Source organism: Passer domesticus, chromosome 14 (assembly GCF_036417665.1).
Source record: "Passer domesticus isolate bPasDom1 chromosome 14, bPasDom1.hap1, whole genome shotgun sequence".
Classification (NCBI taxonomy): Eukaryota; Metazoa; Chordata; class Aves; order Passeriformes; family Passeridae; genus Passer; species Passer domesticus.
In genome coordinates, this window is record NC_087487.1 from 271,027 (window position 1) to 297,286 (window position 26,260).

A 26,260-nucleotide genomic window follows, 5' to 3' on the forward strand; every position below is an offset into this window, starting at 1 on the left:
TCCAGAAAGCTAACTGTACAGTCCACATAAAACTGCCATTTTTAGGCACAGTTCTATTATTTCCTGTGCTGATTGGAACAGGCTGACAAATCAGTGCCACTAAGACACATCCATGAGGTGTAGAAGGCAATAGTACAGGACTTAATACAGCAGTTTCCCCATTTATTTATTAAACTTACACATTTAGGCCAAGATGTGACTACACATCCTCACAACACACCGATGGGACACCAACATCTCAGTCCAATTTGAAACCTAACACACAATAAGGCAGGAAACCAAGTCTGCATGATTTCAGAGCCGTGAGACCCTCCTTCCCCCAACTCCTGATCTCCCTCAAATGTTTCACTCTGCAGTGGTCTTTGATCATAGCTAGGCTTTTGCCTTTTTCAAGAGCCACCATACAGTCCTGAGAGAACTTCACCACATAAAACCCAGATATGCAAATTTTTACAGCTTACCAAGCCCTCCCTCTGAGCACTGGCAGCAATACAGCAGCTTGGTCTTGGACAACCAGGAAATTTCCCAATGAATCCTTGTTAATGTACAACAGACACATGAGAGAAAGTAACAGGAATTTCTACCCTACACTCCACACTCAGATGGACCAGTCTTGCCCCAGGTGAGATGACACTAATAAACATTTTCACCAGCCCTTAGTTCCCACAGCATCTTCCCAAGGAGTTGAGGGATGAAGAAATGGAGCAGAGCAGAAACAGGAACAGAGCAGCTCTGACTCACCTAGGGACTGCCTCTCCCCTTTTCCCTCCCCAGGTACATCCTGCTCTGAACACCAAGCAATGTTTGTAGCTTAACATCACTGATGTCTTTCAGAGAGACAATGGGCAATTCCCTATTGTCCAGCACTTTCCTAAGGCACAGAGCAGAGATCTCCTTGTGCACTACACTGCTGTCCTAACCTCACAGGAACAGCAATCACTGTGTAAGTCAAACCATGCTGATCACAATAGTTACAGCTGAGACAAAAATGAGACCAAAGGCAGAACTAAAAATGTGAATAAAATCCACAACCTTGACTACTACCCTGTCCCTTCCATTTTAATTTTTGTGTACTCGGAGCAGGAATCAACTACATCAATGTGTGTATTAAAAAATATTATTGTTTGGCTCAAAATATTTAAAGTTTTCTGAATCAAGGTGGCAGCATGCTGTTACTGTCAACAATTATTATGGAGGAGCAAAATGTTTAAACAAAAAGCAAGAAGGAACTAAGCACAGCATGAACTTGAATTCCAGCAGGAGGAATGTACAGCAGTACACCCAACCAGCCAGGGCCTCAGGCCAGGAGAAGGCAGAGCACAGTCCAGCAGGCTAAACATTTTAAGATGCTTCAAAGGTCACACCCTGTCTCAACACTGTAAGACTATAATTTCCTGAGGCAAAATATAAAAGTATGAACCCTGAGTAAACCAAACACAGTTCACAAATGCATACAAGCAACTGAGTCTTGAATTTGCTTTATTTTTCTCTGCAGAAGAAACCCTGCACAGGCAATTCAAATTAAAACAAAATAAATATGTGAATATTCATGTAAAACTGTTCTGGCTAATGAACAATTATACACAATGTACAACTCTTCATGTTCACTGAGAGGGCTTACAAATGTACTATTCCCAACAAAAATACACCAAAATGTCTCCATGCAAACTTATCAAAAGTGACCAAAAAAGGAGAAAAAACTCACTGATCATACTTTTTTGTTTTGTTTTTCCTTTTTTCTTTTTTACAATCACAAAAAAATAAAAACATCTAATTTTTTGTTACATTTAGAGTAACTAAAGTGTGGCCACCATCTATTAATATCTGGTTTTATGCTCCTAAAACATCTATGGTTACTGTAAAATTATGTCAACGATGAATTTGACTTAGGGCACTATTTGTAGTAAAAGGAAGATGATTTTGTTCACAGAATATTAATAATCTGTGTCTGAGCCCTCTGCATTGTCCACATTCCGGGAGAGCATGTAATTGTCCATGTCTATAGACCTGCAATTATTGATTGCATAGCGCAAACGCTCTGCCATGATTACTTGACTGGAGTAAGGTGGGAGCCTCAGTTGAAAGAAACAAGTCTGTGAGGTAGGCAAGCTGTCGTATGGCTGCGGAAATGGATAAAAGGTAGGACACTGGTAAGTTGTGAATGAAGTTAAAAATGCAACAATATCCACATTGCATTGCTCCTTGCCTCTACCATTTTCACATTCTATCTCAAATTTATTTTAAGAAGCAGAGTGATCTCCCTTGTTTACAGCATTTGTTCCACCCCTAAGTATGTCCAAAACCACTGTAGTACCTACTCTGCAAGTAACACAACCCACCACTGAATTCAGCCTTTTGAAAAGTTGATCACACTACTGTTTAGAAGCCCACTGCTGGATACCAAACAATGAAATTACATACCATAGCGTGCCTTAGAATAAGGCAATCTGAGAGACACCTAACCAAATATGACAAACCCCTGTTAGCTGAGATTTTGTCAAGTCTTTTGTTCATGTTGTTCACAGAGAATGTGCTTTCACTGCACAAAACCCAAAATGAATGCACCCTGTATGTAAAACTATACACTGTAAACTCATTGCAGTGGTTTTAAAACATTAAGAGCTCACTAGTGATATGCTGCCACTTACACAAAATTAAAAACAGAAAGAAAACTACTAGATGAAAAGAGTTACAGAAGACAAAGGTTTGTTTCTTGTCTTTATCTCCAATCACCAGTTGCACCAATTAAATTAAGATGCAATTCATGCAGCCTGTGTCCTTCTACACAACCAAAATGTCTGAGTTTATTAACTTAGAGCATATCCCATCCCATACTTTTTCTGTAAATTTACAGTTATGAAAATTGTCTCCTAGTGCCAAAGCACAGACTATACTTGAGAGGAGAAAAAAACAACAAAAAAAAAACCAACCCCACCATAATAATTATATATTGATAATATATAATAATAATATACTATATGATAATGATATAATATATAATCGTATTCTTACAATAATAATAGTAATAATAATAGTAATAATAGTAATAATTCCAGTGTCTTACCCTATCAACCTTCATTATTTGGAATCGCTGAGAGATATCAGCTGTGTTGGCTGGCAGTCGAGATCTTCCTGACACAAACCTCATGAAAAGGACTCTCTCCTCATTTGAAAATTCTTCCAGGGTGTGCCAGAACCACTGCACCAGCTGATGCTGCTCATCAACTTCTCTGTATCGCACAACCTTCTTCAGAACCTCAACTGATATTTCTGGCATTCCACAGACCATCTGCTCCAACTGCTTGGCAGTCAGAAGGGACAGCAAAGGGACGGGAACAATCCAAGACATTCCTTCCCTGACAGCAGCCACCTAACGGCCAAAAACGGGAGAGACGTTTGAAGTCTGATCTCTGCCACTTCCTGGACTATCCAAACACAAAGTAACTTCTCAGCTGAGAAATGGCAATGACAGAATTACCAATGTCTTCCAAATACAACTCCCACATACGCAGCCCCTGCAAGGGCTGTATTGTTTCTCAAAATCCTAAAGAATATCACAGATATTTTTAATTGTAATTGCACATTAAAGAACATGTTCTGATCCAACACAGAACTATTTAAAGAAATTACAAGTTGGCAGCATAAATAATGATGGCTAAACCAAGCAACTGTGTAAATAGAAAAAAGACTTTGTTAGGTATGGTGAGAATGCTGTACTTGTTTTGCAAGACTTGAGATTTGGTACCTCTGATGAGGAAACTGTTTTCTAAGGCAGATAGTATCAGACAGGCATCTTTACCTTATAACTAGAATGCTGCTTTCACAAGCAAATGACAAAGTACACAGAACTATGCAATAGGTAATGAGCACTTCCCAAAACATACCGCGAAATATTTGCAGGATTTGTGTTATAACAAAAGATAAATAGTTTCAAGCTAAACAAATGTTTGTCAATAATATTTAGTTTAGCCAGTCCCTGTGTTGTTCACATGTCCAGTTAGACTACCCAGCATGCAAAACTGCAGGTTTTTTTCTCAAGTGGGGCTACTCAAATGGAAGACCAGCTCTGATTTCTAACACTCTCTTGCCAACTGAGCAACTACAGAAAAAAATAAGACTAAATTTAAAAAAAAAAGGCCAAAACAGATTGTGGGGAAGAAAAAATATGCAGAAAGCCAAGCTTTTCTTATCACTGAATAAACTGTAATAGAAATAGGCACAAATTACCCCCTGTTCCCACTAACAACAGGGGCAAGTCACAATGAGGTTCTTACCTGTCGGTCCATTTCATGGAGTCTGTACTCAATTGCCCTCTCCACATACTCTTTCCTGTTCGAAAAGGTAAGTGGGATACTGTTCCCTCCAGGGATTATGGGAACCATTTTACCATCAGCACTTTGGCCAACAAAAGAATCTAAAGGAATCATCTGTTATGCAAACCAGAAAAAGTGTAAGTCACTCCAGTGATTCAAGTATAGCATTTTACTACAGGTCATCTAGAACTACATATAGTAAGATCACAGACTACTCTAAATGCACAAGTGCTTGTTATCCCAAGAATGAACATTGAAATTATAGAAATACTGATGTCAAGGTCAATCTGGTGTAGTAACAGCTTTCACAATAAATCTAAATGTGTCGACTTTCTTATCTTACCTCATGGAAATTTTCTTCAGAAATCCCACTGTCTTCAATGTGAAGAATGCTGTTGAGGGTCTGCACATAGAGCAGATCTACCTCCTCCAAATCCTCCAAGATAAGTGGGATACAACAAAGTTGCTTCCAGACCATCGGAGCCAAATGAAGATCTAATGGCTTTTTTGTACGAATAGCTACACCCATGAGAATGCCCAAGAACTTAAACTGCATCAGATGTTCATCTAAACATGCTGAAGGGTTAAAGAGAAATCTGAAAGGACAAAGTAGCAGTTAAAAGAGTATTATTTCTATGCTAAATTATTAGAAGTAAAAGGGAAAACACTTCTAAGCACAGCACAGTAACTGCCAGCACACTTATCAGCAATTGTCCAAATAAACTTATCCAAATAAGATTGTTATCTTTAGCTGTTAAAGAAAAAAAAACAACATTAGAGCCTGAGGGAGGCAGAACTCCTGAGCACAAAAGCCTGGCATCTTGATGCTACTCTGAATTCTGCCATCAGCAATCCAGCAAGCCCACATTAAAGCCACGCCCTGGCTCCACAATGAAGTGACAACATACTCTGAAGGAAAAAAATACACTAGAGACAATCATGAAGTTTCATAATTTGGTATAAAAAAAGTCAATGAAAGATTTTGATTTTAACCCACTACCATCTGCAATAAAAGCAAATCCTGTACAACTCACCTATCCCTATTGTAGCCTACTTCAGCTGTAGCATTTGGGGAAGGAATAAGCAGGTCTACTATTCCAGTTTCCAGTTCCTTAAAAATCAAGAACAAAAAAGCCTTCTTAGAAAGAGGGGAAGCAAACTTACAACAGAACTATTAAGACATTTTAGCATTACAAGACATAATATTTCACTATGGTGACTTACAAAGTCATATAAAATATTGAGAGAAGGTAAACATGGTAGGATGATTTTAAGTGGTAAAGACATGTTTATTTCAAGACCCGTCTTTATGTCAGGCTACAATACTTTTTTTTTCCTGGGACTGCACTGTGATACAATCCTGTTACACATTTCCAAAATATTCACAGATGTACCTGACACATTTCTGTAATGGTGTCATCAAACACTCCACCTGCATCATCAGCTCCTTCTCCAACCAGCTTCACTTTCCAGGCACGAGAGGGTAAGCGAAGGTCTGATGCATTCAACTTTACCACTTGCCTTGCTATCTGGACAAAAATGGGCTTGCACTTCCGACCCCTTGGGAGGAAAGACACACAGCCAAAAATGTAACTCAATTTTGTAAAGGCTCTGAGTCACTCGATCAAGAAAGCTGTCCAGAGAGAGCTCAGAATGCCAGAACAGAAAGGAATGTATGAATCTCAGCATGCACACAAGGTAAAACCCAAGGCGTGTGAGAGCAGCACTGACCTGGTGGAGATCCTTTTCACAGTGATCTGGGGCCCATAGTTCTTGCCCTGCACCATGGTTTTGCCTATGGAGCGCACCATGGGTAGGGTGTACACCCGCGGAGCCAGCAAGGGCCTCAGCTGTCCCTGCACTATCCCCCATGTTCCAGCATTGTAATGAGACGTACTGTTCTGCAGAAAAGCACAAATGAGAATAAATGTATCAATAAAGGCTATAATTCCATTCTTAACAGAATAACGGGACTTCAGTGTTTCAGGAAACAGATCAGCACCTTTTGATTTTAGTTTTGGGGCTAGTAAGCTTTTGTAAACCAGAGAATTAACTTGCCAGTGATAGCATAAGTGAAAAAGTAAAGCAATCCCTTCAGGAAGTTTGCTTTATTATGGAATTATTTATTTTTAATTTTTTTTACAAAAAAATTACAGCGCCTATTACTAAGGTCCGTCTAGATATGGTCAGAAGCTCTCTAGCAGAACAATACAGCCAAGCCAGTTTTTTCAAATGGAATTTTACCTGGTTATTGGGACTGAGGTTAAGTAATCGCCATGAAGAGTACATGAGGTCAGAGAAATGGTAGAGCAGCCTCAGCCTTGCTCTCACTGTATGAATGCTCACTTCTTTCAGTGCCCCATACTGGGGTGGGATGGCATCAGGTAAACCAAGCTGCAAAGGCACTGAAACACCTGCCACAGAAAGAGAAACCAAGCACTTGTTTGAGAAAGAGGAGCTGTATTGCTTTGGTTTGAATGAAGCTGATTTTCCACACAGTAGCTTCTACAGTGCTCAGATGCCCACTGAGTTGTTAAACCACAGCAAAAGCCAGACAGAGTAAGATAATTTGTATATTAAACAAAACAAGGTATGGATATAAAAACCCCCCAATTTTGTCCTAAAAATTCAGAAATTCTTGTCACACTCACAGCCCAGGAGACAGCAGGACTGAAGAAAAGGCCAGAGAAAAGTTCAGTTGCTCACCCGGAGCCCGAGGGGGGACGGGCGGAGCTGTCCAGGCCGCACTGTGGCAGCGGCCGGCCGAGATCTGCCGCACGTTCTTCCCCTGCAGCACCGTCACCAGCGTGGGCTCCCGCACGTGGTTGGTGTGGCCCAGTCCCAGCTGCCAAAAGGTAACAATCAACAACTGACAGTATTCCTACAACTCTCCAAGCAAGAATTCAGAGACGATGATAAAAAAGTCATATTTGTTTACAGCAATATACATAGTGTGATAAAACATATCTGCCATATATATATTTTCATCTTTTATCTTTGACAAAATACTGCACCTGCACCCAGCAAGAGTAACAGACCCAAGTGCCAGAGACCTGAAAACAGCAGGAGACTTCTCAAAAAATCTTTCCCAGACTGAGGATCTGATCCATGCTGCCAAGTCCTGTATTGCAGTCTCTCATACATAGACAGCAAAGCTCCTACATCTCCTCTGTGCTATTTAAACAGCATTTTTGTTCTAGAATGTAAATCCTGGTTTACAAAAACACAGTTTGTGTAAAGACAACATTTACTGAAGCTGTTGTGACTCTTCGCTGAGTTTCATATCATATCCTAATTTCCTATTCTGCGAGTTAAAAATTTCATATCACAAAAGTGTATTTTTTCCCCAGTTTATATAAAACCAGTATTTCGAACCACAAGGAAAATCATATAAACAGCTTTCAGAATGAACTTCTCTACGTTTTGACACTATTTTTTCTCTTCCAAAAATACAAAGTACCATAATAAAAAAACACTAATAAAAGTAATTTAAAATAAACACCTCAAATAAGTTCCTCAAAAATTATTCCAAACACTTTGCTCAACAAGCCTTCTCAAAAACTCAATCCTAGAACAACACAGGATGAAGTCTGCCCAAAGTTCTTGAAACATCAGTAGCTAATACATCAAGAGACACTTTCTTAAATTTGTAGCCTGCAGTAGAAAAATTTGAGTAATGTATGTGGTAAAGGAGGAGAATTTCTCATTTATTACATTTTTTCTGACCTCAAAAAAATCATTCAATTAAAGAGGTTCATTTATATTTTCATTATGAAAAGTATCTAAAGAGTTCAAAAATCTGATTGACATCAACCACAATTTTTATTATGTTGAAAAGATGACAGCTTAAGAATTTGGAGAAAATCTGCAATTCTTTTAAAAAGCTTGAACCAGAGTAATTTGGGTAGCATGTTTGGAGTGCTTTCCCAAACTGGTACCATGGAAGACCACAGAGATTAAACAAGAAAATAATGGAAATCGCCTAAAACACAATCATGCTGAGGGGTGAAGGAGGAAAGGAAAATCAAAGCTTTCTTTTCCATCAAAGGGAAGCCACATCCAGCACAGCTGTAAAGGGCAACAAGAGGCTCCCGGAGGTCAGGAGCAGAGAACAGCATGTACCTGGCCTTCAGAGTTGCTTCCCCAGGCGTAGACGTCCCCCGTGGAGGACAGCGCCAGCGTGTGCTCGGCGCCAACAGCGATGTCCTCGATGAAGACCCCGGCCAGCAGCGGCACCTGCTGCGGCCGGTTGTGGTTGCGGGCGCGGCCCTCGGGCAGCCCGATCAGGCGATCTGCAAGGGCAAGCACCAGGCTCCAGGAACAAGCAGCATGCTGGGGAATTTCATTACAAGCACAAGCAGGGGAGGGACAGACAGCACATCAGTACAGTCCTAGGGCTGGGACACATGGGGAACCCTTCAGGGACAAAGGGCATCGGTGCTCCCTGCAAACTAGGGCTGCCTACAATGCTCATTTACACTGCTAAAGCCGTTTATCCATGGTCAGTCAGAAACAAGACCAAATTCAACTAAACCAAGGCCTCTAGATCTAAATGCATGGGTTTGTAACAAACACAAATTAACTGACTTCACCAGTTTCTGCATGTTTCATTCAGTGTACATGGAAATCCTCCTGCCCGGATTGTTAAACATGTGTAAGTATGTGCGCTTAATTAGACAACTTCGAAGTAACCCAAAGGTTTTGGATGTGTGAAATTCAATGAAGTTTTAGGAAAATGGTCTTCAAAAATAAATTAGTAAAATGAAAGGTGTTCTGAGATCAAACAAGACAAAGCTACAAATCTGGATTTCAGGTGTATGTTCAAGTTTCAAAATTTACGTTAGGGCAATATGTTTCTAAAAAGGAGCATTAGATCAGTCTTAGAAATATGTCTTAACATTCCTCCTTTTCAGCTGCAATTTACACAAGCCGAAACATGGAAATGTCAAAAGATCAGTTTGTCTTACCTTGGCCAAAAGTATACACATGACCATCTTTTGTCAGCGCAACTGAGAACTGAGTTCCGCAGGCAACTTTTTTTATTCCAATTCCACAAAGAATATCCACTTTCTATGGGGTAAAGTGAAAGGAAAACAAGCTATGGTATTACAATGCTACAAACAGAAAGCAAACACAAATTCAATGTGCAACTCTTGCCTCCAAAAAAAAATTTTTTTTTATTCCCACTGTGCAGCACACACACTGTAGGATTATTTTAATTAACACTTGGAAATTAGTACAGGAAACAGAAATATTTTTTTTCAATGGAATGAACACCTTATCCTATGCACGATGATTCAAAATACCTATTTTTCCTGGGAGTGAGGGGGAGTGGCACGGGAAGAAGTAGATGGGTGTGTAAACAACCTTCTCCCCAGTTTCCAAAAGAAGAAATCCCTCTTCTCTAAGATAAGCCTCAGATATTGACTATTTGTACTGCTACTGGGACACAGTCACTATGATGTACACAAAATTCTTGAGAGTACCAGGCTCAGCATAATGCATCATCAGAATTATTTGTGCCAGACTGTGTAACAACAGCATGAAATTAATAACATCTGGAAATCACACTCTCAACACTGTGCAACATCTTAAAGAGCACTGAAAGTTTATGCAAAGAATCATTTCCTCAGGAATCTAACCTGTGGTGAGGACTTTGCAGTGGAATTTCCCAAACCAAGTTTACCATAATCTCCATCTCCAAAAGCCCAAACCATTGAGCCATCTGTTGACACAGCCACAGTGTGATTGAGGCCACAGGCAACCTGGGTGAGAGATACAATGTTATTACCACGGCTTTTGCTGACTTACTAACTCAAACATACCAACTACCTTTAAGAAGAAAAACTGTGTTTTAAAAATGAACTATCCCTGTAAAACCACTAAAACTTCCACTGCTTATTAGAGTGTCTTAAAGACCTTTAGGACTGAAAAAATTCAGCAGTGTTTTATCAACACTTGCTTTCTCTCAGCTCATAGAACCAAAGGATGGTATTATGGCACATCTGTTCCCTGCTTAAAAATAGAAAAAAAAATCTCATTAATCCATGCTTAAAAATGCCTACATCTTGAAATGTTAAAAACACAGGCAGTTTTGCACAAAGACGATCAAAAGACTCAGGAAAGTCAGTATTTAAAAAACCATGCATTCTCAAATTCTGCCATCATAATCAAAATAAAAGCCAAGGTTAAAAACCACAATTGAACACTTAAGTATGTTAAAAACACAAGCTTTAAACTAATATACAATGCTAATTTTAGATAAACCATGCCTGGCCAATCTGGTAACCTTCCAGTGCCGTCACTCTTTCTGGAAGTTTCTTATTGGAAGTATTTCCAAGCCCCAATCGACCATAGTCTCCATTTCCAAATGTAAAAAGTTTGCCATCTGCTGTCACCACAGCTGAATGCTTGAAGCCACATGACATCTGGAAGTAAAATAAGCATTATTTTTACACACATTTTATACTTGGAAATTTATATTGACTATTACATGTACGTATATAATACCTTTCTTGACCGTAAACCATATTCCTTTTTAAAGAGCTAAAATAGAGACATGTTAGTATTAACCATTTCTCCAGCAATGGAGAAATGGTTAATACTCTTAACTCTCTTTAGTGGTGATGTTATGGAGGGGGACTGAAGGATATTTGCGTGAATAATTTGCTGTGTGATTATCTAATTTTTTTATAAAGAAACTTCCAGTCAAAAGCAAATATGGTTTTGTACATTGTTAGTACTTAGGAGGAGGTCTTGGTGACCAGTTTTGTAGGTCAAAGTTGCCTGACAAGGATAAAGGGAAATTTCTAAATCATGTCAGCATTTTGATCACCTTTAAATTACCCCTTTCTTCCATGTTCTATTTTCAGTCCTCTCCAGTACCAAGTGTCGATTAATATATCTGTGGTATTGACATCCATTAACTGGAAACAACCACCCTGGTTCATAAAGCCCCAGAGAACTAAAAAGTTGCCTATTTTCATGCAGTTCTACAGCACTGGGTTCCCAGGCCTGCAGCTGGAAGGAGACACAATTATTTTGAAACCTGCACAACTTCTTCTCCCTGCAGAGCCTCAATCTGCCTGGGCCTGCGCTGCCTGTCGCTGTTCCCATGGCCCAGCTTGCCATAGTCCCCATCTCCCCAGCTGAAGACTTCCCCACTTTCTGTCAAAGCCATGGAATGTCCATCTGACCCACAGGAGGTCACCAGCTGTGTCACAACAAAGCCTGGCAAAGACAAGCGAAAAAACAAAGCTTAGCATTGCTTATAACAAACTCTTACATACATTTATCCATGGGTGCTTTGTGGCAGCCAATTAGGTCTGGGGAAAGGAACAAACTGCAGTAACTTCTTTTTATAGCAATTAATTTACTTTTAATTTGAACAAAACCTTTGTTTTCTTATGGAGAACTTACGCTTCTGCCTGCCATTAGTTTTGAAATTAAATGTTCCTAATTTGAGCAGACAGTTTTCCCCGAAACCTTCTTAAAAATTAAAGAATTTTAACATACTATTTAATTCTTAAGGAAATATGAAGATCTTGCTTATTTGTGCAAATTTTAAATTAGAAACTACAATATTTTAACAAGTAAATATGCAGAAGAGCATCAGCATAAACAATTATACTAATTACCAAAATGCTTATTTATGCTCCATCACTGGATTCCTCTTAAATACAACAGTTTTACCTTGCAGTGCTGAAATGACAGTTAAGACATGAAGATCGTCAGAATTTCCTTGTCCCAGTCGCCCATAGCTCCCCTCACCACAAGCCAAAACTGTGCCATTGGCTTGGATGACAAAAGTACAATTCTGACCACAAACCACCTAGGTTACAAAGACATGAAGGAATGTTAATAAATTATATGCTAAATGCAGCAATGTTGTAAAATACTTGCATTACAGTGCACCATTTCCTTTTGTTTTCTTTGCAACCATATCAAGACAATATTCCATCAATTCAATGTTATTTCACAAGGCCTAACTGCCACATGTATTATGTAAAAGTTGTGCAGGTATTTTAAAATCATGCTCATATAAAATAATTGTGTTGTCAGATTTCAGTGGCTTCTTGGTTTGAATTTGTTAAATAATTTAAGATTTCCTTTCTACATGAAACCCACATTTTGAGATGCTTAGAGTTAATTCAAACAACAAATTGAAAAGACATTTAGAGAGGGAATTTGACAAGCTGTACAAACAACAGATGGCAAATTATGAAATCATGACTGGTTCTAAGGGATCACCTGCTGGGCCTGGGAGAATGAAGGTGCTGCCACTGGGATCATGACATTTCTGCCAGCCTCTGCCAGCTGCCCGTGCCGTCCTGCTCCCCACAGGTACACGTCACATTTGCCTCCTAAGTGCCAATCCTAGGGAAGAGCATGAAAGAAGGCTTTAGAACAAGTGCACTTTCAACAGCTGCCACATTTCAAAAGAATAAAAGCCCCTCCAAAACATCCCAAACCCCCCAAAACCATCAATTTTACTGACCTCTGGCCTTGATGTTGCCCAAGACATGATCTGTTCATCCATGCCATTGATCCACTTACTGTTATCCTACACAGCAAAAGCCACATTGACCATGTTCAGCACAAGAGATGCACATTCTTTTTCTGTTATACAATACATATTTTCCTAAGAACAATATTTAAATTATTCTAAACAAAAATGCACACAGACTAGCAATGACACTGTTATCCACAGCTTGCGATCCAAATCAATGAAAGAAAAACTAAATTCATGATGAAGTAATCTTTTTCTACTGATGCATAGAGCTTTTTGAAGTTTCAATTGTAAACACTGGCTTGAAATGTTATAAGCTTGCTTATAAAAAATTCATAATTAAAAATTTCTGTTCTGGTTTGCATGACAAATCATGAAGAAAATTGACACCAGCAAAATAATTTGGTGTGGGAACGTAACAAGATGTTACTCTTAAAATAGCACTACAAAGCTCTACATTTCTTCCTATCACACATGAAAATTACTGTACTAGTTTGAGTTGTTTTGTATTTTGATGTCCAACTGACTTGCACATTACACACACACACAGAGCAATCTTAACAGCATATTCTAACCAGTTAATTAAAAAATAAACTTATTGCTGTTGTTTATGTTACTAAATATAAATGTTTACAGTTCAGAGATTTCACTGCATCATACTGTGTGCTCAGTAACAGCACACTTGGCTGTTAAGACAATATATCAACTTTTACCATCAGGAGAGTAAGCTCATCCTCTGGAACAGGCTCCAGGTCTGGGACAGTGAAGGACTCTGGGAATTGAGCTCCCTTGGCCAGGGCTTCAGCAGCTTTTATGGTAGTGGAGAAGCACTCAAGCCAGGCCCATTCCGTGGGGTTCCAGGCAGAGGGGTCAGGTAGGCAGCTCTGGTGGTGAGGGGGCACGGGAGGGTTGCAGAGCAGCTGGTCCAGGTGCAGCCCCACAGCCAGGGATGCCAAGCACTGCATGTAGGGGCTGTGAACCAGCTGGTCCCCACACACCACATGGGGCTGCAGGTCAGCAGGGAGGAAAAGGGAACACCCAGTTAGAAACATGCACCAAACACTTCAAAATACAAGCTAGTCCTGTAGAACAGTACCTTCCTCCATGCTTAACCAAAGTTTTTCTAATATTTTAAATACTTTCAAATTAGGAGACTACTAGCCTTGAGAATAGTGAAAAATATTTCAAGTGGAATACAGGACAGTCTTCTGGGTTCTCTGGTGAAAGACTGAAACGGTGAACTCGTGTCAGCCATGAATGCTAATAAACATTCACATTTCCCATACCTTCTCATAGGCGTACTGCTCCTGCAGCATCACGGGCAGGCGCTCCAGGAATGCGCGCATGCACGGAGCCATGTTCAAGCCCAGAACTCCCTGCTGCTTCAGCGCAGTCCTGCACGTCGCCAGCACGTGATTGGAAGAGATCCACTCTGAGGTGCAGTTCACCACCAACACGTCCTGTTCAACAGCAGTCACATTAGTCACATTAGAAATTAAAAATTCATATAGCAGGATAATTCAGCTCCATTGATTTATCACCAACCATATAGGTTTACATAGGGGCCAGAAAACACACAGGTTCAAACGTTTCTGTCTCACCTTTGATCTGTTAGAGCAGGCAGCAACTCCAACCTCAGGGATCCACACTGCAGTCTGGATAGCTCCAGACCCTATCACAACACTCTGCAATACTGACCCGTCCTAGGGAGAGAAGGGGTTGGAGTCAGGTGTAAACAGAGCTACAGTTCTGTTTAAGTGCATATGTATTCCTAAGGGGTGATACTCTCACAAGTTTTCAAAAACTACTTAAAAACAGAACTGCTTAACCTAAAAGAAGAAACCCTCATTTCTATCATATTAAGGAGATAATATAACTAAAGATTTAAAGGTGTTTAATAATCCATATTACCTAGCTCTTTAAATTAGTGCTCAACATAAGAGAATATTGTTCTTAACTATAACAAAAGCAGCTGGTTCTGCAAAGCCTAACTAACATGACCAACCCTACAGAATCAATCAATACCCAACCATAAATATAAAGTACTTCAATGCTAAGTACAATTTCAATTTATATTTTATTATTTATTATGTTATAACACTATTTTACACCACGCTTTCTCTATTGTATCTAACATGTGAGGTGGAAGTTGGTCTGATACCTTGACCAGTTCAGATACTCTTACTAAGAATGAGAATCAAGCCACACCAAAGATGATCTTACCCGTAAAGACCAGATATTCATGAGGCCACCAAGGCCCCCAGACACCAATGCCAGCCCATCAGGACTGAAAGCAACAGTGCGGACAGGAGTGATGTGTCCTCTCAGCTGGAACACACAATTCACTTCCACTGCCTTCCTGAATCCATCCTGCAAGCAATCACACATTTATGGAACACTGCACTACTTCCAGGAAATGGAGTAGCGTGACATGTGTGTGTTCTGCAATAAATACCAATCATCCACACACAGCAAAGTCCCACTAAACAATTTAAAAACACCCAGGCCCATGCCAATATTTCATAGATAACTTGATCACATTATCAGCTTTCTTCCCCTTACAAAATGCCATCAACATCAAAGACCACATTACAATTTATGTAGGTGAAAATAATCTTCACTCTTTATCTACAAAAAACTTTGAACTCTCACTAAATTTTAGGATAAACTGATCAACATTTAAAGGAAAGAAAACAGACCAAAATGTAATCTTCAGCCTTAATCTTAAATAAATTTTTCAACTTCCTGTTCTGAAATTGCCTACACATACACAATTGCAATGTAAACTTTTTTTAGCAAATTTCTTTTCTCGGGAAACTTTGAGATTCAAGTAACTCACTCATATTCTTCCCCTCTTTCAACTTCACAATGAGCAAAGAGAATTTCTTACACAGCAAGTTTCGTCCTTTTACCTTGGCACTTGTTTCTTGCTCCCACCATCCTTCTGAGCAAGCTGAGCTGGACTGCAATGTGATTATAATGTCCTGGGGAACAGTCCAGACGCACACCAAACCATTGTGGCATCCCCTAAAGCATGTTGAGTGACATTAGAAAAACAAAATTAAAATATTAACTAACAAAATAATTAATAAATTAACTAGCAAAAAAATTCCAAGCAGGACTAGCACCCACAGGTCATGGAGAAAACAGCTGGTAACACAACCTGGGTCACTCTTTTTCTTTAAATTCTGGAACTTCACAAATCTCATGACAAATGACTTACTGAAGGAATGTTATTTTTAACAAAACAAACCCTTTTCTTTGCTACCAATACTACAGACTGGTAGAAAACTCCTGCAAAAGAACTACAGAAACAAGAACTAAGCGATGACTTACGTAGCTAACAGAAGCTGGGCCTTGGGTCCTTTCCCTGGCAGAGCACACCAGGCAATGCCATTCACCAGGGCTGGGTGGGACAGGGAGTGCAGGCGCCTCCAGCACCCTCCCAGACACCCCCAGAGCTTCACTGTTTCCTCTTTTGCACAGGTCAGTAGAATCTTACCAGTTGGATCCCACTTCATACTAACAACCGTATCCTGTTGGATTTAAAAAATATGAAAAGCTGGTATGAAGTAACACAGCAATGAGGAAATTTAACTCTCAGAGCTAATGTAACTTTTAATTACTAATAATGAAAATATTTTCTTCTCATATAAATCACAGATAGTGAGTTGCAATTATAAAGTCATAATGCTACATTTCAGAACTACCAAATTAAAAAGACTTCAAAGTTTGCTGAAAGAAACTAATAGGAAACATAGAAAAAGATGTTTTCTTTTTACTGCAAACCCTTCTTGGTTATTTTTCCTCAGAAACAGCTTTGTGTCAGAGGTAGGAAAGGAAAACAGCCCATAGCAAGAAGGGAAGTACAGATTTATTGCCACAGTGTGGGACTGCCCTGCTTCACACAACCAGAGCAGCTCTTGGAAGCAATCAAGATGCTCTTACTACATTTACATTTGAGGAATTCTGCTCTTAGCCTAGCAAATAATTAATGGACTATTAATGACTCGTTATTACATTCTGGCCAAGCAAAGGTTCTAAACCTTTGCAACTGCATATTTAGAAAAACTAACTGCATATTTAGAAAAACACCTTTTTCTTTGCCTAGGAAGCTAAACAAAAACCTGTGACATAATCAAAATTCAAATTTATTATGAGTACTCTTACCAAGTAGAACAATTAGTCTTTTAAATCCAGTCAATGCACAGCTGTGTGCTTAATTCACTTCCATCACTGTATGTACATATACTTCACAGTGTCTGATAGCAAAGAAGGTATCAAGTTTATTTTTCCTTTCCTTTTTTTACATTTGGTAGACTGTTCCTTTAGAGTTTAACATTATGTTAATATGTGTATCAGAAATAGGTGTGAATTTTTAAAATAATATGCACTTGTCTTTATAAATAGCTTTCAAATAGAGAGAACAGCTTAAACAGATTTTACCTACAAATAACATTTTTAACTATAAGAAGTCTACATTAGTTTAAGAAAGGCCAGCTCTACCTTATGCGCATCAATGAGAATGACTCCTCCTTTCTCAGTTGGTTCCTTTGTCCCTAGGAGCAATTTTCCATCTGAATAGCCAACAGCAAATGGTCTGTCTTCACTGAACCAGGCCAGGCATGTGACAGACACTGCATGAAGAGACAACACAAACATTCATTAAACTAAACTGAACTTCACTCCTAACCAAAGACGTTTTTACAGTGCAGTTGTCTAAACTATGAAGTGCATAACAATGTTCACCACCACCAAGGTCACTTATTAACATATTCTGGTCTGAAATTTTCCTGAAGTCATATGATAAAGATAAAACTGAGTGTCACTAATGACAGCTGTTGAGATTATTCTGCACTAGTTTTCTCATTCTTCTTATGAAAATAATTGAATTTATATTCCTGGTATAGTGAAAAGAACTATACCAGGTAAAGAAAAAGGCAGACTGAATCTTATACGTGTATCTGAGATAGGCTTCTAAAAAATGCTCTGGAAACAACTTGCCTCCCCTAGCAAGTAGATTCTGTTTCACTTGATTCTGCCAAAAAATATCTGTAGGCTTACTGAAGAAGCCAGATGCAAAACCACACAATACTACCAAAAATCTGCCACTTGATGTCCTTAGGGAGTGAAACTATAAAGGAAAAATGGCAATCATTGAGAAACTCAAATGACACTCTGCAGGCCATCTGCAGACAGAGCAGACACTGCAGGGGACCTCTACTGTTTGTCCACAATGGCAAGGAATGGCAGGATTTTACCAGATTACTACACACTGCCTCTGCTGTGTAGGAATCAGGGTGCAGATGAAGATCCCACAGACTTTTCTCCTCTCATGAACCATAAATCATATCCCATGAACAATAACCAAAAATTATTATATACTTCCTTAATGAAAAGTGGGTGTTTGTTCACAATTTTAATTTCAAATACTGATGCAGTCTCTTACCATCCTTTCTATAGCAGTGTTCCAGTTCCAGCCGGTGCATGGCTGAAATATCCACAACTTCAATAAGAGCCAGAGACCCATCCATGCGCCCAATTAACAATAATTCTGGAGCATCTCCTGTCCATGCTGCAGCTGGCCCTTCTTCTGGCCAGGCTAGAGCAGATACCCAGTGAGACTGAAGATCTAATAAGCCTTTTCCTCCTAGGAGATCAAAAAGTCTGTTAAACAATTTCATCTTCATAAAGAAAATACAACAATAATACTTTCCATGGGAAAGTTGGGGTTTTTTTCCACAGGAAAAAAAATATTGAGAGTTAGGACATACTAAAAATTCACCTAAGTTACAAGAATACAAAGCAATGGTTCACTAATCTATGTGGACACAAAATCTAGGCAACAAATCTCAATTATCATTCAATTTAGGTAGTTTTGTTAAGGAAGGAAGCTGAATTCCTCAGTACCCAGTAAATGTATACTTTTCTTGGGAACTATCTATTTTTTAAGTGCAACGCAACAGAATGAAGTTTACAAATTACTTCCTCTCAAAGATGTGTAACACATATCCACTTGGGGTTAGTGCCTTTCTCAAATTAAAAATGTTCACTATACACTGTGGGAGATGGTAGGCATTTAAACTGGACAGTTAAACACTGGGGTAAACAAAGGTGCAGTGACTTGGCAGCCTCCCATATTTCTATATGCTGGAGCAGGAAGCACCCACAGGCAGCTCAGGACATACCATTGACTTGCCAGATGTTCACCATCTTTTCTGTAGCTCCAGCCAGGTACTTGCCACTGATGCTCCAACAGACAAGAGATAAACTAAGGTCACTGGGTGACCCCAGACCTTCTTCAGAGTCACCCTCTCTGTAATAGAATAAAAGAATGAAATTAAGGGGGCATTTCCTTTAAGCAAACAGGAAAAACTAGAATTAATAAAATATCAGCACTAGAACCTTGAGTCCTGCCATCGCAGCAGATTTACATAAAATGTTTTTCTGCTCACAGTACTACATTCCCTCTAAAACCACTTCAAATTAGAGAACTAGATACTACTTATTATCCAGAAATTTCAAATTAGATTTCAAATGGAAACTCTTCACCTTCACCTATTTAATCTCAAATTTAACATCTCCAGTGATGGCAAAATTTTCTGGGAAGTCATGAAATGAAACAACAGCATGGACAAGAAATAAAAGAGACACATCTTACTATCAATTCTACTTTAAACTCTTCCTCCTGTTACAATCTTGTTACACTATTCTAAAATTTCATTTTAAAGTCTGCTTTGCCTAACTGTAACAGGGCCGCAGGTATCTTCAATTGCCCTTTAGATCATACACAACAACCACATTTTTTACTGCTTTTAGTACCAGAACAATGAAGGATATAATACCGTAATATCGTTCTGGTTGTTTCTTTTAAGGCCACATCTAACACCAGCAAGCAAACAAGAACTAAGCCAACCACTACAAACTTGTAACAGAACAACCTAGTAGTTCACTATTGCTTCTTCATTCTTCCAAGTTCAACTATGCTTCACTGAAAAATTAGATTTTAATATTTCCTTTTGCTTTCTTCTTTTCTGGACACACCCAAATGACAAAAGAAGTACTCCCAAGACACTCATGTAGAATTACACTTAGCTCCTGTATCTCAGAAGTCAGAATTTTTTTTTCACACTGGAATCAATGACTTGCAATAATCATGTCATATGCTGGAGCTGTCCATTGGAACCCAGTGAAGGGATACTCACTTTTCTGCTACATGACAGTCCCATACCATTTTTATTTTACCTGTGTCTCCTTCTATCAATTAATTAAGGATGTTTTAAAACAGCATTGACATGATCTCTTTATAAAGACTCTTACCAGATTGACATTTAAGCTCTGTTTTCAGTTTTAACCTATTTATTTTGCATGCCATAAACACAGCAACAGCAAACAAGTGAGGTATTTTAAGAGCAGGGGATAACGATAACAGCCAATCCTGCAGTATTTTACACAATTACAGCTTAAATTAAATATCTGGCTGTTGTAAAGGATCAACTTACAGCTTGTTCAGCACACAGGTCTGTTGCAGTGAATATTGCTTCTTTGTCACATTCCACACTCTGATGGTGCCATCATTCCCACTTGTTGCCAAAAGTCCCTTTTTATTGCACCAAACACATGTCATGACCTACAAATACCAAAATAACCATGGCAAAACTGGAATTTACAACTTGGGTACATTTGCTCACTAATATTAAGCAAGCATTAACCAGTGAGACAGTGATTGAAACACCCCGTAACAACCGAACTAGACTTATTTTTCTACTTTCACTGTATTGTTTACTGCAATTAAGCAGGCTTGATAGGGACACCACACTTCATACAGCCCCATGCTCGACTGGCTGCTATTGCATAGAGTACTGCACAAACATGTTATCTATTATGACAGAAAAATGAATTCAAATTAAGATCTAAGGAAATATTCAGTGATTCTGCTGACTTTATATATCATGACAACATTTTCATGACCCTCTTAATTGAAGCCTCAAAGAAGCTGAACGTTTCCGTGCATCAGAGGCGCAACAACTCACATCAAGCAACAACTTTATCTCCAAAAAATTACTTCCTGTGGGAAATCATTTCAATCAGCTAACTGTAAAACGATACTATCTTCCTTTTTCTTTGCTCTGCCAAAGAGAGCAGAGCAGCGGATGCAGTGAGGAAGCCATGCTTACCCTGTTCTGGTGAGCCTCGAGCTTGATAAAGGAGCACTTGCGCAGGTCTCCGCCCATGTCAGCGAGGGTCTGTGGCGCGCTCTGGTTGTCGCGGTCGTGCGCGGCCAGCGTGCGCACCAGCTGCTGCGCCGCCCACTGCCGGTGCTGCGACGACAGGCGCGACGACAGGCAGCACGCAGCCAGCGCGTTCGCCAGCTCAAGAGGGCCTACAGCAGAGGGATCATAGCAAGGATGGGCATACAAATGGGCAATTAAACCTGCTTAGACAAAACAGTGAGATGATGCCTACATGAGTGAACACAGCAACAACCAGCATTTCCAGAAAGAGATTAACAAGCATCTTAACAATGTTGCAATCACATGAACTACAGTAAAAAGAAGAAGAACAGAATTCCAAATAGCCTTATTCCCATGATATGAAAATGGTTGGTCAATGAGCGAGTGCTTTCTAAACAGAAAAAGCCTCATCTGACAGAGACCTGCCACTGTCACTGCCCTGTCCTTCCCTCTCTATCCCAGCAACACCCTGGGGGGGCTGGGGGGGCACAGCTGTTGCTTTGTGGCTCCCTGACCTCTCAGAGGACAGGCAGCACAAATTTCTGCCTCAGAGACAGGATAGCATTTGGGTAGTGGTAATCAACTGTTACTTTCCTTAACTTCATCAGGAGGCACAACCAGGCTCAATGTCTCAGCTCTATGGCTTTGAATACACACAAGTTCAGACTATATTTTGAACTGGTGAAAGATGCAATTACAGAGTAAGGCCTATTTCTAAATAAAATGTGTATCATAAACCATAACATTCCTTTTATCAAAGCAAGTTTTGTCCATTTTTAAAATTGTGTCTATTTATATATTATTCTAGTAAGTCTCTCCCTTACACACAAATGAAGAACTGAAGATCTAATGGTTAATATTTAAAAACAAAGCTGTATCATACCTTTCTTTTCAATTTCAGCTTTATCATAGTTTGGCCGCAGTTTGGCCCCTTTGTCGGCCAACAATGCTACTAGTGCTTGAGTAACCACAAAATTTGGAGATGTGACAAGTTTGCTTTCTTCTGCAATTCCTCTTAAAAAACTTGGTAGAAATTTTCTCTGAATTGGATCATCAACTGTTGTCAAGTTCACACCAGTTGCTGCAGAAATCAAATTCTGAAAAGAAATAATTGATGATAAATAATCAGAACAAACAGAACTATCAAATTTAGAAACATTTTCAGTTGCATAAATTGCGCTGGGTTTTACAGTTTTTCCTCTTATTTTTCTGTTCTCTGCATAGAATTGACTCAATTAGAAAACCAAAACCTTAACAGAAAACCCTATGAACAGAAAAAGCACATCCACTTTCCCATCTGAAAAGAATACTCAGCAAAGACACATACAGTTACTTCATTTTTACCAACAATCAAACATACCTCTGGTACAAAGCCATAAAAAAGGACTCTAAGGAGATCCTCAAAGTGAGAGCATTCTCACCCCAGTTGAGACAGTAAAAGCACAAGTAATCGTAGTAGTCTCAAGTAAGTACTGAAGTCCTACCTGTGTACATAACTGCACCAGCAGCTTTGCAGCACTGGGAGTGTTTGATGCCAAGCAGCCAACTGCAGTGCTCAGGTAGGCGAGGCAAGAGATGGGCTTGCTGGTTTTGCTGTGGATGCCCCTGGATCTCTCCGTGGAGCTGGACACCGTGGCTGGGCTGGTGGACAGGCCTGCCCTTCCCGCTGCCGCCAGGCACATCAAACGAACCAAAGTGCGGATGTCTGTCAGTCCCAGGGATTCAAGGCCAGCTGCCAGGCTACAACTGGAACCACTGTGGAAATGGATATAAAACCCCTTGGTTCAAAAGAACAAAATCAACAGAACTTTTTCTCTCAGCAGTATTATGGAAGTACAGACACAAGAATTGCTTCCCCAATTAGTCTGAAATTGCATCATTATCAAACAGAACTGCGTAACTGGTTTACAAAAGGAAAGGTGGAAATGTTGCCAAAGATGCTACAAACCTGACAGACAGAAGTGAGAGCGCTCTCATAACCATTGTTCTTGCCAGGAGCACTTGGGCAGCAGCTGTCACTCTTCTGAGAGCCATGACACGGTCATGTGGATTTACCAGAGCAGCTGCTTGTTCTCCTAAGGTTATCCTGCCAGAAGAACTCTTTTCTATTGAGCCGTGACAGCCTTGGAAATAATGATGATTTGCATAAGTGTTTAAAGAAAAACAAAACATTATCATATAGTAATAAGAACAGAAGCAAAGTCGGCCTGAGTTGCTCATTTTTCAGTATTTCATACACACAGAACTACAATAATAATTACTGAGAGGAAAATACACTCCGTAATTTAATTATTCCTTATTTTCAAAGAGACATGAACACAATGTGACATACTAAATCTTAATTCCTCTGATTCCCTTTTCCATCAGAGGGGACTATTCTTATGTCCCAACTTAAATCCATTCATTGAGTTCTGCAAAACATTTTACTGGCATCTACTGTTTGACTACAGTCACAAGTTTCACTGGCAAAATTCAATCCTTCTGTCAATTCATAATGCCTCACACTCCTCTCTCTGATTTCCCTATAACAAAAGGACAATTCAGAGCTGGTCTCCACTTCCTCATGGTGGCAGGCAGGAAATACTGTCAGGATGTTCCTGCCTTGCCTCTAGAAAAGCCCCACTAAAAAGGGGAGGAGGTGGTGATAGCTGTTATCATTATTGCTGTTGCTGCTGCTGTTACTATTATAATTCTTTCTTTAAATTAAATGGATTTCAAATGTACCTATTTGCATCAGTGTTTCTTCCATACTGTTGGTGGCTGTCACCATTGCAACTGAAGCACCCAGAGGGTCACTGTCAGGGAACTGAACAGGTTCAGGTACAATGCGCCGATCATTTAACCCAAGAGGCCCAGCCAATAGTTCAAACTCCTCTTCTCCTGTCAGCTTTTCATCTTCATCCACATCTAACATGTCCCAGTCTTCTAGAATTGGAGAAATATAATTAGACTTCGTTACAAAAGCTCAAATATTACATAATTTCAGTTAATTAAAAAAAACCAAAACAGCAGATGGTATGAAATGTGTATTGTAATCTTCAGCACAGCAGAATTTAAAAGTCAGCTTCTGATGTTGACATAGACACAACAAAGTAAATCAGAAAAACAAAATCCTGCTCCTGGCCCTCTCTATTCAACCTAACCTTTATACTGCACAAAATTTTATGGAAGATTCTCTGAAGGATCAGACTAGCTACTCTTTAAAAACACATTAGGGGTCATCACATACAACACAAGACAGCTCCAAAACCTAGGGTACTGTGAAAAGTGCTTTAAATCATGGTAACAAGTGCGTATTCCAAAGGACTGAATGGTAAAGACAGATGTTAGAAATTTCTGGTCTTCATGTTTATCAAAAAAGCATGGGTTATAACTGAACACCCAGGCTTTTGCTTTTCATTCCCAGGGAATTGGAAAAAGCCCCAACAACAAAGAAAAACCACTTTACATGCAACTCAGTGAGACACTTCCTTCACTTGCCAACCATTTACATACAAGTCAGTTTACATTGACTGATCTCCCTCCTCTGTCTCACTCCACGCACAGTAGAATCAGAACACCTTTGATCTACAGCAGGCAGACTTGCCCTAAGTACTGCAGCACTCATTTAGTCTCAAATAGACAAATGTGGTTAATCACTCAATTGTGATCACAAGAGTTACAGAATGGACCAGAATCACACAACCAACTGGGAAAGGTTTTCTACACACATCAGAAATAATCTGTTTAAACTGAAAGCCACCCTCAGGATGCTCTCAGCTTGGACAAAGGGAGAAGAATTATGAACAAGACTAATGGCAGACTTTTGGGACACTAACTTACACTAATTAATTTCTCCGACAAAGGCAGCTGAAGAAAGATATTTGAACATAAGATTTTGTATGTGCAGTTCTGGACGTAACATCTCCTCACAAGAAATTATCAACCCCAAGTTAGGTGTTTGCCCTTTTAGCCGCTTACAGTGGAAAGAGAGGGGAAAGAATTCACAGATTTTATGTTGCGATTTGAACTAAATAAGTCCCCAAAACTAAAATACTGTATCTAACTGGAAGAGATTTTAAAATACACCTTCAGGTTTATTTGCATGAAAGTACCTGTTAGAAAAAACAAAACCCTGTGCAACTTAAAAACATACCTTCATAGACACTGTCTTGTTTACCTATTAGATCAGGGGCCTGGCCTTTGTACCTGTACGAAAAAACAACAAAGAAAGTTACTGAGTGGTTCTAATATTTTATAAATATGCATAAAACATTTTTAATTTGGTTCCCTTTTTAGTCTAACTTTACTGTTAGGTCTACATGTATTTATGAACAATTCCAGAAAAGCCTAGTAACAGACAAACAGATAAAATGGCTTCTGAAAGTGTGTGTGGAGCGGGGAAGCACTTTGCAGTACTAATGTACAAAAAGTCCATAGAAAAAATACCAGAATTGTCAGAGAAAATTGATTATGGGCTTTCAAAAGTCACTAAGAAGGAGGCAACATCCCAGGAAATTAATCCTTGTTCTTAATTTCGAAACTAGAAATATCAAAGCAAGCTTTTTTTTTCTAAATATGCATTTGTCAAATACAGACAATTATTTTAAGTATCAGAAAATCCTGCTAGGAAGTCTTCTCTCTTAAACCAAATCCCTAAAATGCTGATGGCTCATAACCATGTTTAGTTTCCTTTCTGTATCCACCGTCTCCTATTTTGGTACCTTTCTGAGGCTGATATTTTAGATTTGCTCTTGAGGGCCAGGTATTTCTCTCTGCAGATTCCACACAGGAGGTAGTAGGGGTTCCCACTGCCACACTCCCCACCGAACCAGCCATCCACATAGGAGCCGTTGCTGCGGTAGCCCTGGCGGTTGGCGCTGCGCCCGCAGCCAGGGTGGTTCCTCTTCATGTGCTGGTTAAAGCTGACCACGCTGGATTCACACAGCTCACAAACCACCACTTCTTCTCTATCTTCAGATTCACAGACGTGCTGTACAGCAAGATTTTCACACGTTATTTGTACAGAATAAGTGTCTGCACCTTAGATATAAAACATGCCAATATCCTTAGGTAGGTGTCTCTGCACATTTCTATCACTGAGTGATATTTATATGGTTGACTTGTACAAAAGCAAAGCAGAAACATACAATTTATGACATAATGAAGACCATCTCAGGCTAGGAAAAACATTTTCAAGTAGTTTCAGAGGAGCTAATTTCCTA

At 39.5% G+C, this 26,260-nt stretch overlaps 1 protein-coding gene across 10 annotated transcripts in view; it reads right to left on the bottom strand.

Moving 5' to 3' along the window:
* Positions 1-1,462: 1,462 nt before the first annotated feature.
* Positions 1,463-26,260, bottom strand: part of HERC1 (HECT and RLD domain containing E3 ubiquitin protein ligase family member 1) — an 86,085-nt gene continuing 61,287 nt past the window's right edge. For 7 of the 10 annotated variants that reach the window (XM_064388854.1, XM_064388855.1, XM_064388860.1 and 4 more), the window contains 34 exons: positions 25,760-26,028; positions 25,192-25,244; positions 23,781-23,981; positions 23,005-23,179; positions 22,541-22,811; positions 21,940-22,153; positions 21,000-21,256; positions 20,325-20,452; positions 19,011-19,138; positions 18,272-18,472; positions 17,329-17,459; positions 16,159-16,358; positions 15,735-15,849; positions 15,046-15,192; positions 14,424-14,525; positions 14,109-14,282; positions 13,536-13,829; positions 12,811-12,876; positions 12,564-12,689; positions 12,006-12,144; positions 11,362-11,543; positions 10,586-10,741; positions 9,956-10,078; positions 9,281-9,383; positions 8,436-8,605; positions 7,020-7,158; positions 6,558-6,727; positions 6,045-6,214; positions 5,708-5,873; positions 5,348-5,424; positions 4,657-4,909; positions 4,275-4,427; positions 3,065-3,370; positions 1,463-2,120 (listed from right to left, as the gene is read on the bottom strand). In XM_064388854.1, the coding sequence (XP_064244924.1) occupies positions 1,935-2,120; positions 3,065-3,370; positions 4,275-4,427; positions 4,657-4,909; positions 5,348-5,424; positions 5,708-5,873; positions 6,045-6,214; positions 6,558-6,727; positions 7,020-7,158; positions 8,436-8,605; positions 9,281-9,383; positions 9,956-10,078; positions 10,586-10,741; positions 11,362-11,543; positions 12,006-12,144; positions 12,564-12,689; positions 12,811-12,876; positions 13,536-13,829; positions 14,109-14,282; positions 14,424-14,525; positions 15,046-15,192; positions 15,735-15,849; positions 16,159-16,358; positions 17,329-17,459; positions 18,272-18,472; positions 19,011-19,138; positions 20,325-20,452; positions 21,000-21,256; positions 21,940-22,153; positions 22,541-22,811; positions 23,005-23,179; positions 23,781-23,981; positions 25,192-25,244; positions 25,760-26,028 (5,745 nt within the window). In that variant the 3' untranslated portion in view covers positions 1,463-1,934. The remainder of the gene's footprint in view (positions 2,121-3,064; positions 3,371-4,274; positions 4,428-4,656; positions 4,910-5,347; positions 5,425-5,707; positions 5,874-6,044; positions 6,215-6,557; positions 6,728-7,019; positions 7,159-8,435; positions 8,606-9,280; positions 9,384-9,955; positions 10,079-10,585; positions 10,742-11,361; positions 11,544-12,005; positions 12,145-12,563; positions 12,690-12,810; positions 12,877-13,535; positions 13,830-14,108; positions 14,283-14,423; positions 14,526-15,045; positions 15,193-15,734; positions 15,850-16,158; positions 16,359-17,328; positions 17,460-18,271; positions 18,473-19,010; positions 19,139-20,324; positions 20,453-20,999; positions 21,257-21,939; positions 22,154-22,540; positions 22,812-23,004; positions 23,180-23,780; positions 23,982-25,191; positions 25,245-25,759; positions 26,029-26,260) is intronic. The other 3 variants (XM_064388861.1, XM_064388859.1, XM_064388856.1) reach the window with 2 other exon arrangements.